The sequence below is a fragment of the Thalassophryne amazonica genome, chromosome 8, assembly GCF_902500255.1.
Source record: "Thalassophryne amazonica chromosome 8, fThaAma1.1, whole genome shotgun sequence".
Lineage (NCBI taxonomy): Eukaryota > Metazoa > Chordata > Actinopteri > Batrachoidiformes > Batrachoididae > Thalassophryne > Thalassophryne amazonica.
In genome coordinates, this window is record NC_047110.1 from 106,448,886 (window position 1) to 106,469,010 (window position 20,125).

Genomic DNA, 20,125 nt, shown 5'->3' on the forward strand with positions numbered 1-20,125 from the left:
AATAACATACCAAACAAAAAAGCAATAAACACAAGAAATTTAGTAAAGAACTTCAGTTTACAATAACCCTGCCGTACTCCTCGGGTCTGTGTTGTATAATATGTCTTCTGTTAACTGTTTGGAATGATGCCTGTCTGTTAGTCATATCGCTTGTCTGCCTGTGCCTCTTCTTATGTTTTTTCTTTTGTTCAATAAAAAAGAAAAAAAAAGGCGGGGGGGGCTATTTTGGTCATTCTATCAATAGAAAATTGGTTTGATGATGATTCATTTTTCCACATATCAAAGAGTGTCAAAGCTTCTCTGCAGGAAAGGCACATTAACTCAGTGACACGACCAACAAAAGCTCCAGATTTCAGTCCAAATGCAAATTTGTGATGAAATTTAAGAAACTGATCCATCCTGCAAAGCTAATCTGTCCATTAATATTCAAGATGTCAGGGACTGAGGTGGCAAGGTACAGCGGGCGGACAGACACAAATGTATGACTCAGATGTGGGTTAAGAAAAAGGCTTTATCCAAAAAACAGCCTCAGGTCGATACACAGGGTCACAAGCAGGCAGGTGGCAGTACAGACAGTGTTGAGGCGGCAGCGTGGTCAGTGACAAGTGGAGTTCCAGCACGAGCAAACAGGTGTATCAGAGAAGGCCAAAACGTAGTCAAAAAACAAGCAGGGTTCAGGCACAGAGAAGCAGGTTAACAGGCTCAGGCAGAAACATGGTCAAGGACAAGCAGAGGTCGAGAACGGCAAAAACACAGACTATGACAGGATACAGGTGACTTGGAATGAGGCAGAATGCACAACGAACTAGCAGTGAGCTGTGGAAGACAAGGGGTTTAAATCAGAGGATAATCAGGGCGTGATGAGATGCAGGTGCAGGAAAGAAGGCGTGGCTGAGTGAGACAAGAGTGGAGTGACAGGTGGGCGTGTCAGACAAAAGCAGGAAAAAGAGGAATATGACAGTGACAGAACAAATGTTAAACAATAAGGAAATAATGATACCTAGAATACAAATGTGGGAAACAGAATAAACAAAGGCAGAAACAGAACAGAAAATTAAAGGCTGGATCTAAACTAGATGAGAACTCACCATGTGGCAGGAGTGTACAGAAAACCCTGATTTACAAATGTGCTCAAGACAGTGACTGAATAACCAGAAAGTAAAGGATGAAGACTAAACTAGAACAGAACTCAATAAGTGGCCAAAGTGTAACAGATAATCCTCAAAACCTAATGTGATGACACAGTATGACTAAATAAAAAGCAGAGACTAAACTAGAACAGAACTTAACGTGGCTGAAGTGTAACAGATCATAAAACCAAGACCAAAGTGGAAGAAGAAACAGAAATAAACACTCGGAGCTAAACGGAAAGGACCAAGACAGGGAAATGGACGGAGACTGTGGGACAAAACCAGATTCTGGGCAGGTCCAGGGCTAAAACCTGACACAAGAATGTTGGGACCATCTCGGTGGAGAAGATTCAGGCCATCATACAAGCCCAACGTGGAGCAACGGCAATTGCAATGTATTTATTTTATCTTTTTTTCATGATTTCCTGAATTTTCTTTGTTCTACATTAGTGGTACAATATACCACTAATTTTAATAATAGTAATAACAATAATAATAATAATAATGAAGTTCAGGTGGTTTCAGATGTGTTTCACAAAGCCTTAATGTGTTTTCTTTATCACATGACCCATCTCCAAAGAAATATCTGATCCACTCCACCTGTATCAAGTATCTTTTTAATTTTCATCAGGACATGTTTGACTTCTTTTGCAAATGTAGTAATTAACTCCGTCGGGTTCCACTTTTTATATTTCACCCATCAGCGTTTTTAAGAACAATCAAATGCCCTGCTAGCAAACAGCCACACAAATGGAAGCCGAAACTTTAACCTGCTCAGTGGAGGTAATTATCCAGAAATCACTTCTCCTTTGTTTGATGTTGCAGAAACTCATTTGCATAGAAATCACACAGCGGGAGATTAAAGTGCAGCTACTGTGTTAAGATTCATGACTTAAGTGCAATTATCACAACAGCACACATTGATTTTACCCCCCATAAATTGTACATTCCAGAAAATCAAAAAGAACAAACTAACTTTTAACACTTCTGGCTGAGGTTGTTATTTTTGAGTTAATTTTTTTAAGCTTTGGAGCAAAGCGAAGTCTTGAACTGACAGTTTGCAAAAGCTTAATTAAAAAACTGTTGAATTCCATACAATATACACAAGGTACAGAATGAACATGAAAATGTGGTTGTTTAAAAATCAGCGTCACAGCTTCATGATGGTTTGGAACAGAGAACAAATCAAATCTAGGCTTAATCTCTCATTTGAAGAAAATAATTCTCTCTTCCACTCTTTATTCCTTATTGAAATAACAGTCATCGGTGCAATATTGGTTGGATCCACATGTGCAATATATACTTTTATTATCTTTACTAAAGATGTGTATTCCAACATCCACTGTGTTCGAATACAAGTGTGCGATAACAGCTGTTCTCTATCATCATTAACCTGACTCTAATATTTATTTCTTTTTCAGGTGCACTGGGTATCCTTTTTATACTGTTATACTTTTTTATAATTTTGTAACTTTATATTTGTTTACTCGCGAGCTCTGCACAAGAATTCCAATGTGCCCAAACCTCGCATGCGAGTACAAATGGCCAATAAAGTCTTTAGCTCTATCTATCTCCAACATGAAGCTTTATTCTTTCACAATAATCCTTATATTTAGTTTGTCCATTTACTTACTGTATGGTGTCGGAAAATGGAGTTCTTATTAAGTTCTTATTAAAATGATTGTAATGCATAAATGGTTGATGCAGTTTATTTGTATTTATTGTTAAATCCCTTGAATTAAAGTTGACACTACAAGAAAATTCAGTAAGGTATATCTTCTATTATACATTCCAAATCTAAGGTAGAACTCTACTAGTGTATACTAAGGTACTCCTAAATATTTAAAAAAAAAAAGGGGGGGGGGGGGGGGAAGAGGAAGAAAGAAGAAGGAACAGAGCCACCTAGGTGCCTGGTCTTGAGAACCAGGGATGGTTCAAGTACAAGTACACCTTGGCTCTTTCATTTTAACATCATTGTGGCAGCTTATAGGCACACTGTCCTACTGCCCAAATACGTATGTACCTGGCTGCATATGTGAGGACACGGTTGTAAATTTGATCATTAGTCCCATTTCCAGCTCAGTAACTCAACTTACTCCCCAGATTTGACAAACGTTTTTGTGAACAGGCCAGTAATTGGGCAGCGTGGTCTCGTTTGAAGGCAGGCACTAAAGGGGTCAAATATGATGCATATGCTGCAATTTTTCTACATCCGGAGAGAGAAATGGCACTTTATGTGAGTTTTTGGACAAATTACATGCAAACAAAGTGTGAATGCAAAGAAAAAGTGACGATGCAGTGGGAAAGTGGACATGTGTTGCGGTTTGTTTATTACTCTGAGCTCAAACGTGTCGAGGCAGTTGGAATGCAGCTACTCTGGTTAGCTGTGCAGGCTAACACAGACATGACGTCTCCCATTTGCCTTGTCTTCCCTTCTCCACTGAGAACCGGAAAAAGAAACTGCACTTGACTTCGTGCGGGGATTCTCTGTCATGTTTGTGCTGGCTGTCCCCAGATGTGGTCAAATCCCACAGTATCACGCAGGGGTTCAAACGAGACTACGTTGCCCTATTGGTCTTCTCAGCCATTGTGTCTCCACTAGTGGTGAAAACCCACTGGGTTCACAGTGACAGCAAGTGTCTAGCAACAGCAATTCAAGCTTAACCTTAGATGCAAGTTTGCTTACATGCTGTTGATAAAATCCAATGTTAGCTAAATGGAAGACAAAAGCAGGAGTAATATATGCTTTTTTAATTTGACTAACCACCGGACTGATAGCATACTGCGAGGTCTGGACTCCTTGATTGCAACATTGTTTCCTGTACAACAGCCATCAGCGAAAAAAAAAAATCAGCAAGTCTTCTACTCCAGAGTGTGAATCACAGTACTTCATTCAGTATGCAGGAGCAGCTTGTCACACATGTAGATAGTGCCATCTTATGGCTTTAGATGGCAGTGCAGTATTTTTTCACTTTGGAATATAAGTGGCAAGATCTACTAACCTATACTAAACAAAATAATGCAAGTTATAGTCCAGATAATACAGTAGTTACACAGAAACCAAGGTGACAACAAGAGCGTGATAAATCAATACATTAGAGGAGCTGCATTGGGATTAGGTCCCGCCGGGTCCCACGGGATCCAACGCAAATCTCACGGGAGCGTGTAGCTAAAAGAAAAACACTGTGGGTTCGGAAGCGACGGGATGACTCAGTCAACAAAGGGGAATCGTGTAAAAGTATGCTGTGTCCACACACTACTTTCAGCTTAAATAGAACATCTTTAACAGGAGCAGCACACAGGAAGAGCAACAGAGCAGGTACACAGACTCAACGCAGCGAGAATTACCATAGCAACACTGCATGCCCATATATAGCACACATATATGAAACCATCTTTAAACTAAGTGAAACGAAACAAACAAACCCATGAATCTCTTTAATGATAACCTAAATGACGAGTTTTCTCCCTCAGGATGGGAGGAGACACAAAGTCAATGCATGTCCGTTACTGTGCGGGCATAAATTCTCGGGTAGGACTGGAAATGCACATTGCAGGAATGGGTAACACATGTTGCGGGTGCGGGCATTAATGGTCTGAATTTCAGTGGGAGCAGGACGAAGAAATTCGTCCGGTGCAGTGCTGTGAACTCAGTGTATCCCAGTGCAGTGAATATCTAACTTCAACAGTATCTCATTTGTACAATGGGGGGGGGGGGGGGCTATAGCCCCATGAAGCCTCACCCTGCAGCCATTATTTAGCACATGCATATCAAATTTAGAACATTCCATCCAGTCTTCAGTGTGTATTTGTGTTTCTCCTCAGAACGTGTATTACACCAGCTCGCAACAGCTTCATCTGGGAGTGATGAGTCCAACAATCGACGACGATGACAACAAATGTCTGGTGGACGTGAACAGCAGACCAAGGCTGCTGGAGTGCAGCTACGCATCTGCCAAACACATGAAGCTCACCTGGTCCTTTACTCAGGTACCCAGCAGCTATAACTCAGCATGCTGCAATTATTCTCTCAGAATTTTATTATTTTAGTGAATCACATGATCTAGTCACGGAGAAGAATGTGTACCTGTGCCCTTGTGTTGGGGTAAAACAGGAATATGGGATGTCTGGACCCTTATTACGGCCAATCCAGATGCTGTGCAGCTGTAACAAGAGCTGTATCTCTGTAATTGGCACAAAGAAAAGAAGAAGGAAAAAAAAAGTCCAGCAGGTTCTGGGAAGGTGACCTCAAGAGCGTGGCCTCAGGTGTGCTCTGGGAGGCTGTGCAGCTGAGTGTGAAGTGCCGCGATGAGAATCAGCACCTCCAAATCAAAGCCCCTGGAAAATCAGAGGTGCTGCCCAAAGAGAAGAGGTTCATGTATGTTTGGCTCTTGTCTCTGAGTGAGGAGAAAGTGGAACATGAGATCAACAGGTGCGGCTCCACACTGTCACGGAGAAACGAGAGCTGAGCTAAAAGTTAGGTCTTTCAATTTAATAATAATCACAATAATCATAACAATGTATGTAGCACTTTCAAACAGAACAGTTTGAAAGTGTTCTACAAAATACAACTGTAAATAGTTTTTTGTTGTTGTTTAGTTCTTTCTTTTTTAAGCTAACATCCATAATACGAGTGAAGCGACGAGCAGCGGTACACTGAGTACAAAACAGGAAGTGCCAAATTTTGAGTTCACAGTGAAACAGGAAATGTCAAATGACAAACACTTCCTGGCTCGACACTTCTTGGATTGACAAATGAGATCTCATGGAATCTCGCAGGAATACAGTGGCAAGTTCACACTGAAAAAAGGAAGTGCCAAATTTTGAGTCCACAGCGAAACAGGAAATGTCAACTGTTGAACACTTCCTGGCATGGGTGTAGCTGGGTTGCACTGGACTTCCCTGAAATCTGATTGGACACCCCAGGATGGATGGATGGACGGACATGATGGATGGATGGATGGATGGATGGATGGATGGATGGATGGATGGATGGATGGATGGATGGATGGATGGATGGATGGACGGACAACATGCTGGTGGGTGGGCAGGCAGATGGATGGATGGATGGATGGATGGATGGATGGATGGATGGATGGACAACATGCTGGTGGGTGGGCAGGCGGATGGATGGATGGATGGATGGATGGATGGATGGATGGATGGATGGATGGATGGATGGATGGATGGACAACATGCTGGTGGGTGGGCGGATGGATGGATGGATGGATGGATGGATGGATGGATGGATGGATAACATGCTGGTGGGTGGGCAGGCGGATGGATGGATGGATGGATGGATGGATGGATGGATGGATGGATGGATGGATGGACAACATGCTGGTGGGTGGGCAGATGGATGGATGGATGGATGGATGGATGGATGGATGGATGGATGGACAGACATGATGGATGGATGGATGGATGGATGGATGGATGGATGGATGGATGGATGGATGGATGGACGGACAACATGCTGGTGGGTGGGCAGGCAGATGGATGGATGGATGGATGGATGGATGGATGGACAACATGCTGGTGGGTGGGCAGGCGGATGGATGGATGGATGGATGGATGGATGGATGGATGGATGGATGGATGGATGGATGGACAACATGCTGGTGGTGGGCGGGATGGATGGATGGATGGATGGATGGATGGATGGATAACCATGCTGGTGGGTGGGCAGGCGGATGGATGGATGGATGGATGGATGGATGGATGGATGGATGGATGGATGGACAACATGCTGGTGGGTGGGCAGATGGATGGATGGATGGATGGATGGATGGATGGATGGATGGACAGACATGATGGATGGATGGATGGATGGATGGATGGATGGATGGATGGATGGATGGATGGACAACATGCTGGTGGGTGGGCAGGCAGATGGATGGATGGATGGATGGATGGATGGATGGATGGATGGAAACATGCTGGTGGGTGGGTGGGCCGGCAGATGATGGATGGATGGAATGGATGGGATGGATGGCGGATGGATGGATGGATCAACAGCTGGTGGGTGGGCTGGGACAGGGCAGATGGATGGATGGAATGGATTGATGGATGGATGGATGGATGAGGATGGCTGTAGGATGGACAGGACAGACAGACATGTTGGGAGTGGGCAGGCAGATGGGATGATGATGATGGATGGATGGATGGATGGATGGATGGATGGACAACATGCTGGTGGGTGGGCGGATGGATGGATGGATGGATGGATAACATGCTGGTGGTGGGGCATGGATGGATGGATGGATGGATGACAGACATACATGCTGGGGGTGAGCAGGCAGATGGATGGATGGATAGATGGATGGATGGCATAAACAAGAAACGCAGTGTCCAGCTGTCACATGCATTGCCTAATTCAGTTGCTGTGTCTTGGTGCCGTCTTGGTTCACTGGTTAACTCTTCTGCATGTAGCTGCTGTTTGTCATCCACCAATGTCACATTGTATTCACCACGTATAACTGAGTGACCTTTTTGCCTCTATTCTCCGCTCTGTTTCTGATTCTAACACCTTCTCCTGGTTTTTGGCTCATTGATGATTCATCCATTATTTTATGCATTTTGCTGTTTCAACAGAACCTCCATTTCAGATGGCTAATGAGATTTCACACTTGCACAGTGTCTGACTTTAATAACCCTCTGTCTTATTTTTAATCTTCACACACTTAAGGTTGTGACAGATGAGCTGGATAATTGGCATTTGTGCCTTTGATACCTTGTGTCAGTTTGTGAACAGTTTGTATCACTGACAGTCTGATGTTTTGTTTAATGATCATCTCGCTCTCTTTCACTTCATTGCTGGTCTTCCTGGCACTTCCTCTCACAGGCGTCATCTGCAGTCAGTACTCATTTCCAGCTTATGTCAGTAGATATGAGGCCCACTAGTTATCCCTCAAAAGAGAGGAGAAAGTTAGATGTCAAATGAGGTCACAAGACTAAACTCCAGGATTATTCAGTAGAATGTTATCATATCAAGGAATTCTGAAAGAAAAACTCACAAAATGCACATTTTGAAATCAGATGTGTTTCCAGTTTGTGACTGGTTCAGACCTGACAACAGGTTTATACAAAATTCATTTCCTGCTGCAATCATTGCTGAAAAAGCAGTGATAGATTATTTCCCTCTCCTCTGATGAAGGTTAGCACCAATTAATCACATTCTTTTTTATGGGAGTAAAACAAATGTGATTCATAAACATTTCTTTTAAGTCAAATCAGAATTTAGGCAAGTCTAAAAAGAAAATTGGGCTGTGATAAATATGTGGGTGGTGATATATCGTAACAAATTGATATGTGGTTTGAATCTGGCATTCATCAGGGTCGTGTTTTCGGTCCTTCACTGTTCATTGTTTGCACAGACTGGGTGTTTGGTTAGGGTTGCAGAAACCATTAGTTTCAGTGGTTTTGTTGGTGAGGAAAGGTTTATTGACCTTGATTTTGGGATGATGCTGTGATTTTTACAGAATCAGTAGATGCCCTGATTGCAGTGCTTGAGAACTGTGTTCCTCTGAGCGTGATCCAGCTGCAGGTGCTTCGGTCTTGAGGAGTCCAGAAACTAGAGAAAGTCAAGGGGATACTCATGTTTCACCCGGCTGTAGGCTGTGGAAGTAGGGACACTGGTCCATCCTCACTTCTTGGAAGTAAGGATGGACTTTTAATTAACCCACTTTTAATTACGTATCCATCATTTTAAATGATAAAAGCTTTTTAAACTATTGATGTTGGATTTGTCTGTTATTTGTATGTTTGTTTCTTACCACAGAGAAATGCAAATCAAAGGCATTTTAATTAGGTATGCATTATTTTAAATTAAAAAAAATATTTTTTAAATATTCTTTGATTTTTGTTTGTTACCACAGACAAAAGCAAATCAAACCAATTTTTAATCAATCATTTTAATTCTTTTTTTTTTTTTTTTTTTTTTTACTGTTTTCAAACCCAATTTCAATTTTGGCAGCAAAAAAACTCTTTCATTTGTAAATTGAAAATCAAACATTTGTCTTGTTCCAGAAATGAACATTCAGACATCAAGGTCTGTTAAATTAGGCTATCCTGTTAAATTAACCACAGATAAACAATAATATCATATAATATTATATGGCTGCAACGCTACGCCCACTCTGATTGGCTGATTACCAGTGGGATATTTTCCAATATCCAGACCAGTTACCATGACAATCGGTCAGCGTATTATTTTCATTACAAACCAGGAAGCTAAACACACACAGATTGGAAGCTTACCAGCTAATGACTGGACCATCTGTTAGCAAGTTCTTCATGGAGGTGTGTCAGGATTCGACCCATTCAGGGTCTTGGTCAGGGTTTGGTCGTCTAGCCTTGCTTCTGTTTTTGATCATCCGTTGTGGTTTCTGCTTATCTTTTGCTTCTGTGTTTTATCATCTTGGTCATGCTCTATTTATGATTAGTTGTGTTCATTATTTTCTATGTATCACTTGGTTGCCATGTATTTAGTTTTGTCTTAGTTTAGTTTTGTTTATCGCATTTATTGTATTGTGCTTTAGTCACTGGTTTTGGTTATTATTTTTCTTAGTGTTTTCATCTGTTACGTTTCTTAGTTATTTATTGCATTCTCTGGTCATCATTTATTTTCTAGTTGGTCATTAACCTGTTTGCCACTTTATCATTTATTGTATCAGCTTTTATTCTGTAGTCTTCATCTGTTCCATTCTAGTTTAGTCCTGCTGCCTGCGTGTTTTCAGCATGCATCATTAGTGTATCACTATCTGGTTTTGATCATATCTATATTATCTGCTATTCTGTTTTTGCCACCACTCAGTTCTAGTTTAATCTTTGCTTTTTATTTTCACTTTGTGTTTGCACTCTGCCTTTTGCCATAATCATTAGTTGTTTTCAGTGATGGGCACAGTTCTGATAATCCGATAACCGATAATTATCGAAGATAATGTTTTCATTATCAGATTATCTTTTCAGATAACTTTGAAAACCATTAACGGACTAATTATCTTCCAATAAATTTTTGTCCGATAATTTTTAGACCGTAAACGTAGTAAACAAAGCTGAACAGCTACAAACTCTTATAAAATTTAAAATTAGTTGAGCACCTACCTGTTAAATGTTTTGTAGCAGATGTGTAGTTCCACCTTCTGCAAAAAGAGGAGAGCTGCTTCTAGAAGAAACTGCTCTATCCTCTGCAGACAAAGAAAAGCTGGTCACAAAAAAAACTCATTTCTTTTAACCCCATACTGATACAACGGCAATATCACCCAAGTCATCCAGAGGCATACATTTTTAACTTATGGTTCAAATTTTAACCAAACTAATTTCGGACATGTTATTTAAATTAACGTCATGTCTGAAGTTTTATAAAGTGAAAATATCAGATATATGTTTTAGTTTTAAAGTAATCCGCTAATTTTTAAGGTTTTAGTGTGGCCATGCTGTGTCCAGGTGCATTATGGGTATAGGATAATCTCAGTAAGTTCACGACATGAAAAATGCATTTGAGACACTCTGATCAGGCTCCACGGATAACAGCATTAAACTCTAGTGCCTAAAACTCTTGTGAATGTATTCTCTGGGTTTATAGACGTTATTGTGTTTGCGTTTATTAAATTCCACGTATCTTAAACGTAGCAGAGTAGCAGCAGACACAGATTATCTGGAATTTTGTTTTGGCAAGTCTCTACTGCCATCTACTGGCCAATAGTGTTCATGGCAGTATTCAAACTGAAGCTGGGCTGATATTTTCAATCACTGTACTCAGCTCAAACTGTACCACAGAACCGCATGATGTAAAAGTTTAGAGCGCACAATTTATGTTCTCAGACACATTGTATATTCAAAAAACACACGTCGGACTCGTGTTTCCAGAAGCAAAACGTAAACAGAAGCTTTTTTTTCAAACTTAATTTACAAAAACTCTAGATGGGAGACATCAAAGTTAAAAAACAAAACAAAACAACAACAAAAAACATTACAAGACAGGTCTGCGGTGTTTGCACAGGCAGTGTGAGAGGTGGTCGTGAGATTTTAAACGCAGCTCGTTACTCCATGTATACTAAATGATGAAGGCCGCGTGATTAACCTAAAACTTGGTGCGATCCAAAAAATTCTCGCACCAATGAAAAATTAACTGAAAAAGGGCCAGAACTCACACTGGCACCAGTAGTTGGCAGTGTTCTATTTATTTTGATACCGGTTATATCAGAAGGTTATCTAATTACAACTTGGCTTTTTTTTTTTTCTTTTTGAAAATGCCTTTTTTTGGCATATTTTACAAAAGCACATTTATCTGTAAACACCAACACATGACACACTTCACATTAACGTGTTGGTTTACATAACCAATCAGTGTTAGCGGAGGCATATTTTACCCAGAATGCCATCTGTCTGTGTTTGTTACAAAATTTCAGAATTAGTACAGTATTCAACATTAAAAGATATATGTTATATCTTAACTTTACACAAATGACAGAATTGACATTAATGGAGTTATTCTATCAGTATTCATTTTATTTATACACCAAACCATAACTCAGCACTGCTTTATTTTCCAAGACCTCGGCCTGACGGCAGCGTTGTGATTGAGTAGAGAGTTGAGCTTTGTAGCTCCTCTCAGCTGCGTTTGTGCTGGAAGCCATGTAGTAAACTGGAGCTTCCAGCAGGGGGCAGGACGCTCAAAGACAGAAGTGCTGACTCATTGTTTGGATCTGTGGTTGCCTTTGATGCTTTCAGAAGTGATCGTGGTGTTAAACTCAAAATCTGCTTGTTAGTAGTTGCAAGTGTACTGGAGACAATACTGGAATTTATCGGTTATCTGTAACTTCCAATATATTTTTGGGTGGTTTATCGTTTTAACTTTATCAAAGATAACTTTTCAGTTATCTGATTATCTCTTATCAAAGTTAATTTTTTGGTTATCTGTGCCCACCACTGGTTGTTTTTCCCTTTACACTTTAGCCGCGTGGTGAGCTCTGTCGTAGTTACGTTTTGCCTTTTATTTTCTGTGGCATTCAATTCTTTTTGTCTCTATTGGTTGTGGGTGGGCTCACTTGCACTCAGTTCTTTTGTCTGTCACACCCACCTGTCTTCCCTGTCTTGTCTGGTCACGCCCCTTCTAGAATCTTCCTCGCACCTGCTTCACATCACACCCTGATTACTCCCCCTTGTATTTAAGCCCTCACAGTCCCTCTATCCCCTGCCAGTTTGTTGATCTTGTATCTCATCCTCGCGTCCAGTTTCTGTCTTGTGTTTTTGACCTTGCTTGTTGTTTCCGATCTCCGAGTACTACGAATCTGCCTCTCGTAGGCCTGTACCGCCGCTCCGCTGACTGCCTCACTCTGTACCTTTTTTCCTTCCCACTGTCGCCAAGTGCTTGCTCACAGGGGGTCGTTTTGACTGTTGGGGTTTTTACGTAATTATTGTATGGCCTTGCCTTACAATATAAAGCACCTTGGGGCAACTGTTTGTTGTGATTTGGCACTATATAAATTGACTGACTATTGAACCGTACCATTGCCAGTTTTTTTGATAAAGCCTTTTATTGCTTTTACACCTCTGCCTGCGAGTCTGTCCTACCTCCTTCTGTGCCATGCCACACCCGGCCATGTCAAGGTGAAGTGAACAGGTCTGACTACAAGTCATCAGCACCTTTGATATTCATGCGATACTGTAAGTTTGTTGGGAAAGTGTAGTGACACGGACCCACAACAGGGGGCGCAAATGCACGGTCAATAGATGAGCCAAAAAGTCACAATTTAATGTTGTGAATGTGCACAACGAACATACAGACAATCACAGAATATCATAACAGTCAATACACAGAGGTGACGTGTGGGCAGGCTCGAGGATAGAAGACGTCTGTCCTGAGAAGAGCCGGAACCACACGATTTCCGCCGCCCCAGAACCTGGTGAATACTGGAGCCGCCAAGTCCCGAATTCCCAGGTGATCACCGTCCCCGACTGTCGGATCTGGTACTGCTGGCGAAGAACAAAGACAGTCAAGTGTGGGTGTGTGTACACCCAGTAACAACAACGGTGGGAATGCCACCTCCACCTCTCATTCAATATGTTGCAGCGGTCTCAGCTGAAAAGGAGCGCAGTCTTGCACAGCCTCCTCACAAACGACCGGTTCTCCTGCAAATTCTCACAATAACAGAGTTATAAATCTCACAAAAAGGCTGAGAGTATTACCTCCTATGGAGTATGATATCTCGGCAACGAGGTGGAGATGACGTCTGGTCTTTATGGAGTGAGATGATGTTGAGTAGATGGGTGACAGCTGTCAAGAGGTAATGAGCGACAGCTGTCACCCCCGGCTGTGTCCATGGCGGCAGCGCCCTCTCGTGCCTGAAGCCCGCACTTCAGGCAGGGTGCCCTCTGGTGGTGGGCCAGCAGTACCTCCTCTTCTGGCGGCCCACACAACAGGACCCCCCCCTCAACGGGCGCCTCCTGGCGCCCGACCAGGTTTGTCGGGGTGTCGGCGGTAGAAGTCGGCCAGGAAGGCCGGATCCAGGATGAAGCTCCTCTTCACCCAGGAGCGTTCTTTGGGTCCATACCCCTCCCAGTCCACCAAGTACTGGAACCCCCGACCCATCCGACGGACGTCCAGGAGCCGGTGCACCGTCCAAGCCGGCTCCCCGTCGATGATCCGAGCAGGAGGCGGCGCCGGTCCGGGAGCACAGAGGGGTGAGGTGTGGTGAAGTTTGATGCGGGACACGTGGAAAACCGGATGGATCCGCAGTGAAGCCGGGAGTTGGAGCTTCACTGCGGCAGGACTGAGGACTTTGAGGATCCTGAAGGGGCCAATGTACCTGTCCTGAAGTTTTGGGGAGTCCACCTGGAGGGGGATGTCCTTCGTGGAAAGCCACACCTCCTGCCCGGGCTGGTAAGCAGGGGCCGGGGATCGCCGGCGGTCTGCATGGGTCTTCGCCCTCGTCCGGGCCTTCAATAAGGCAGAACGGGTGGAGCGCCACACCCGACGGCACTTCCGCAGGTGGGCCTGGACCGAGGGCACACCGACCTCTCCCTCCACCACGGGAAACAACGGGGGCTGATACCCCAAACACACCTCAAATGGGGAGAGGCCGGTGGCAGAAGACACCTGGCTGTTATGCGCATACTCGATCCAGGCCAGATGGTTACTCCAGGCCGTCGGGTGCACGGATGTGATGCAGCGGAGGGTCTGTTCCAAGTCCTGGTTGGCCCGCTCTGCCTGTCCGTTCGTCTGTGGATGGTACCCGGACGAGAGGCACACGGTGGCCCCCAGTTCCCTGCAGAAGCTCCTCCAGACGTGTGAGGAGAACTGGGGACCACGATCAGAGACGATGTCGGAGGGTATCCCATGCAGACGGACGACGTGGTGGACCAGGAGGTCTGCTGTCTCCTGGGCTGTTGGGAGCTTCGGGAGGGCCACGAAGTGGGCCGCCTTGGAGAATCGGTCCACTATCGTGAAGATGGTGGTGTTGCCCTGGGATGGCGGGAGGCCCGTGACGAAATCCAGGCCGATGTGGGACCAGGGGCGATGAGGCACCGGCAGCGGCTGGAGGAGTCCTTGGGCCTTCTTATGTACTGCCTTGCCCCTGGCACAGGTGGTGCAGGCCTGGATATATTCCCGGACTTCGGCCTCCATAGACGCCCACCAGAAGTGCTGCCGGACAACTGCCACGGTCTTTCGCACCCCTGGATGACAGGAGAGCTTGGAACCGTGACAGAAGTCCAAGACTGCAGCTCTGGCCTCTGGTGGGACGTACTGACGGTTCTTCGGACCGGTTCCAGGGTCCGTGCTCCGTGCCAGGGCCTCCCGGACGGTCCTCTCCACGTCCCAGGTGAGGGTGGCCACGATAGTGGACTCCGGAATGATGGGCTCCGGTGGATCCGACAGCTCTGTTTTGACTTCGTCTTCGTGTACCCGGGACAAGGCATCCGATCTCTGGTTCTTGGTCCAGGGGCGATGGGTGATCCGGAAGTCGAAACGCCCGAAGAACAGTGACCAGCGGGCTTGCCTGGGGTTCAGCCGCTTGGCGGTCCTGATATACTCCAGGTTCCGATGGTCAGTGAAAACCGTGAACGGCACAGATGCTCCCTCCAACAGGTGTCTCCACTCCTCAAGAGCCTCTTTCACCGCAAGGAGTTCTCGATTGCCGACGTCATAGTTCCGTTCAGCCGGGGTCAACCTGCGGGAAAAGTAGGCACACGGGTGAAGAACCTTATCGGTCTCTCCGCTCTGGGACAGCACGGCTCCTATCCCTGAGTCAGAGGCGTCCACTTCAACCATGAACTGGCGGCTAGGGTCGGGCTGCACCAAAACTGGCGCAGTAGAGAACCGTCGTTTCAACTCCTTGAACGCGGCTTCGCACCGATCCGACCAGGTGAAGGGGACTTTTGGAGAGGTCAGGGCTGTCAGGGGGCTAACTACCTGACTGTAGCCCTTAATGAACCTCCTATAGAAATTAGCAAAGCCGAGGAACTGTTGCAGCTTCCTACGGCTTGTTGGTTGGGGCCAATCTCTCACCGCCGCAACCTTGGCCGGATCAGGGGCGACGGAGTTGGAGGAGATTATAAACCCCAGGAAGGACAAAGACGCGCGGTGAAACTCGCACTTCTCGCCCTTCACAAACAGTCGGTTCTCTAACAACCGCTGCAGGACCTGACGTACATGCTGGACATGGGTCTCAGGATCCGGAGAAAAGATGAGAATATCGTCCAGATATACGAAGACGAATCGGTGCAGGAAGTCCCGCAAGACGTCGTTAACCAAGGCTTGGAACGTCGCGGGGGCGTTGGTGAGGCCGAACGGCATGACCAGGTACTCAAAGTGACCTAACGGGGTGTTAAATGCCGTCTTCCATTCGTCTCCCTTCCGGATCCGAACCAGGTGATACGCATTCCTAAGATCCAGCTTAGTAAAGATTTTGGCTCCATGCAGGGGGGTGAACACGGAATCTAACAATGGCAACGGGTATCGGTTGCGAACCGTAATCTCATTCAGCCCCCTGTAATCAATACATGGACGAAGTCCGCCATCTTTCTTGCCCACAAAAAAGAAACCTGCCCCCATCGGGGAGGTGGAGTTCTGGATCAGCCCGGCAGCTAATGAGTCCCGGATGTAGGTCTCCATTGATTCGCGCTCAGGTCGTGAGAGGTTGTACAGCCTGCTGGACGGGAACTCAGCGCCTGGAACCAAATCAATGGCACAATCGTACGGACGGTGCGGGGGAAGGGTGAGTGCCAGATCCTTGCTGAAGACGTCAGCAAGATCGTGGTACTCAACCGGCACTGCCGTCAGATTGGGAGGGACTTTGACCTCCTCCTTAGCCTGTGAACCGGGAGGAACCGAGGATCCTAAACACCCCCGATGGCAGGTTTCGCTCCACTTAACCACCACCCCAGACGGCCAATCAATCCGGGGATTGTGCTTCAACATCCATGGGATGCCCAAAATCACGCGGGAGGTAGAAGGAGTCACAAAAAACTCAATCTCCTCCCGACTCCCAGTCACAATCTGCAGAAGGAGGACACAGAATAAAGGTATGAACATACAGAGGACGAGAGAAGAAAGAAAGGGAGAAAAAAGAGTTTCAGGAAAACGTTGCAGGAACAAGACGAGAGCACAGCATGGCTGCATGTGAAGCCAGAGCAGTAACGTAGTTGTGAATTATTGATAAGTAGCTCTATTACAATACTGCACTGAGCATGACCTCGAGGGAACGGCCGTCAATAGAGACTGAAAGAAGGAATAAAAGAGAGGAAGAAATTGCCTCACAAAAAGTGTGCAGGAGCAGGGTGTATTTCCTTGTCCAGCAGGAAGTGTTTTCAGCGATCAGTCGATTATGTTTCTTCAGCTTCTCATTTTGTTGGTCTGGTTTTTTTACGAGTCCTTTTATGGACACCACTTTCCCCACATAGCTCATAAAGCGTTTCACTTTGGAGATGCCAAGCATGTTGGTGGCGTTCTTTACGTTGGCTACAAAGCACGCGGTCATCAGGAAGAGGCTGAGCTTCCTGAAGGTCAGAGTTCCTCCCACGCAGATTGTGAAATGGTGAACAGGTTTATTATGGAGCTTTAAGGAGATACTGATTGGTTCTCCTGAAGGTGGAAAATCAAACACTAATGTGCTGCTGATGTATCGTTAAAAAAAGATAGAACGTGTCAAAAACTGAGATGTTTCTTACAGCTAAATATTGACTCCAAACTCCTCATTTCATTAGATTCTTCATGATTCCCTTCCTATTAAATATGTCTGAATAAAAATGATTGTGGCAACTTTATATCTTCCACAAGCAAGAATTTTTTTCTTTTAAACAAAAAAAAAAAACAAGAGTAAAATGTGAATTAAACAACATATTCTCATGTCTTTTTGTGTGATTCATTCATTCATTTTCTCTACTCACTTATCCCAATTAAGGGTTGCAGATGCTGGAGCCTATATTTTGTATGATCCAATATGAAAAGTTAAGCTCTGAATTTTGTAACAAATTTCCACACATAATGCGCATTTCACTTAAACATTTACATTTTGGTTCAGGTTAGAGGTATGTTTAGGGTTAGCTACTTTTTAATTTTGCCATCTTAGTGTCTGTAATGTCATCATTTCTTCCTGGCAGAAAATACATGAGATATGTACAAAAAAAAAATTGTGCACCATTTTCTTCCTACAATGGCGTTTTAGGGGCACACTGAATTTATTTATTTATTTATTTTTTTTTTTAGACTTCGAGAAAAAAGTAGTAATATTATGAGAATAAAGTCGTAATATTACAAGAATAAAGTCATAATTTTAAGACTTTGAGAATAAAATCGGAATACTACGAGAATAAAGTCGTAATTTTACAAGGATAAAGTTGTAATTTTACAAGAAAAAAAATCTCGTAATGTTACAAGAATAAAGTCGTAATATTGCGAGAATAAACTCATAATGTTACGAGAATAAAGTCATATTTTTATGAGGAAAAAACAAGGTTCCCGTCGACACACATCAGCACAGCTAATGTCAGCTAACGCTATTATGTGAAGCAGCCTTTTTTTTTTTTTTTTGGAAACAGCCTTAGAAGTAGTTAATTAAACAGTGCCTCAAACTTGGTTTTACGAACAAGCAAAACCGTTTTATAGAAGTTTGATGTGGATGCGGCTCAAAAGAGAGGAGTCACGGAGGTTGTTTTGTGTGCTATCAATGTCTCATTTCCGGAATCAAGCTTTTTTTTTCTCTCTTTCACGATTAGGAGTTTTTTCTCATAAAATTATGGCTTTATTCTCGTAATATTACGACTTTATTCTTGAAGTCTAAAAAAAAAAAAAAAATTTCAATGTGGCCCTAAAATGCCGTCGTATCTTCCCTCTATGTTTTACTAAGACTTTTTTTGGAAAATAGGCTAAATTAAAACAGGTAAAATTGTGACCAAACTAATAATTACCAAAAAAAAAAAAGCCTGAACCCGTTTTAAAAATTTCAACTTCGGTCACATTAGCTACAAATAACATTGACACACACTTTGCTTTGTCGCTAGGTGTTCCTAGAGTGTGCACACTACATGTCCGTAACAAGTCTTGTAAACCACTTCAGAGGTGTTATCTGGTTACAAATCAATGTTTTTAGTTATTGAAGTGTTTATTTCTCGACAAACTTTACAAAATATATGAGAAACATCTTAGGCTTATGCAGAAACGCAGCTGTTTTGGGACATTTTCCGCCGTTTTGAATTATTTTGTTCAAGCAAACAACCAGCTGACATCACACTGCCTATTCATTCTGATTGGCAGTCGCTGTCAGTCAGTATTTGCAGAAAATAGACTTCTGGCCCCACCTAGCTGGGGGTAGAGCGACTGTTGTCTCTTGTCCCTCCAAAACGCCCACTCTGATTGAAAAAGGACAGCACGCCATTGTTTTGCTTCTGACGCTTACTTCGCTTGTGGCTATTGTGACCACAGTTTAAGAGTCAGCTCACATCCTGTCTTGAAGGTCTACAGACAATTAATTTGACTTCATGCTTGGTTTGTGCTCTGATTGTCAACTGTGGGACCTTATATGTAGATAGGTGTGTGTCTTTCCAAATCATGTCCAATCAACTGAATTTACCCCAGGTGGACTCCAATTTAGCTGTAGAAACATCTCAAGGATGACCAGTGATAAAGGGATGCACCTGACCTCAACTTTAAAGGCCCCTTCACACATAGTGCGAAGTTTGGCCGACGTTTGGACAAATACGGCGAAACAGCGCAAAACAGTTTGAATTTACACACAACGAAACATCACACCGACAGGCAAGCGTGCATGATCCCGGTGCAAAAGCTCGGGCGACGGTGTCTTTCGAGCAGGAACAGTGCGAGGTACACCACATCGCACCGCTTATGTGGAATAAATAAAAAAATAAAACCAGCTGGTACCTGTGGGACCACATTGTGCCACTTATGTGGAATAAAAAAACCGCATACCACCCACTGGACGCGAACCCGCGCCTTTCAAAAACTCTGATTACCAGTCAGCAACTTTACCACTGAGCTACGGAGCTGTTCTTTGAAAGCTGTAGGAATCTGCCTCATATCAGGAAGGACATGGAAGTATTACAAAAAAATTAAAATCACACACCATATAAAAACACAGCATTTATCAAGCGAGCAATACAAATATGATCTGTCTGTTCCTCTGGTGATGACCCATGATTACAGATATACAGTAATGAAATGACATGAATGAGAAGCAGTGGCTTCTGATGTCCACATCTACTGGTCAGGTGTATCCAGTTGGCCGTGCGCATGATCTACCCGACACTCATGTCTTGTGGACGGCGAACCGCAGTACAGACACTGCATCATGTGGAACAGAGCTCACGTGGGTGATGTGACGGTCAGATCGCCCGCTGTGTGTTCTGATCTGAAGGTCCGTTTCAACCTGGGGGGCTGTCCGTGTCTGCTCTGTGCACGCGCTCATTTGCTGCAGTTTGTCACCACCACGGCGATATTTTTTTTTTTATTCATGTCCATGTAAATACAGCAATCA

General features: G+C 44.0%; 1 protein-coding gene across 1 annotated transcript in view; it reads left to right on the forward strand.

Moving 5' to 3' along the window:
- The window catches only part of LOC117516253 (polypeptide N-acetylgalactosaminyltransferase 18-like), a 483,867-nt gene that overhangs the window by 447,174 nt on the left and 16,568 nt on the right, over nucleotides 1–20,125 (forward strand). Inside the window, exon 10 of the mRNA XM_034177182.1 lies at nucleotides 4,956–5,120. Within this exon, the coding sequence (XP_034033073.1) occupies nucleotides 4,956–5,120 (165 nt within the window). The remainder of the gene's footprint in view (nucleotides 1–4,955; nucleotides 5,121–20,125) is intronic.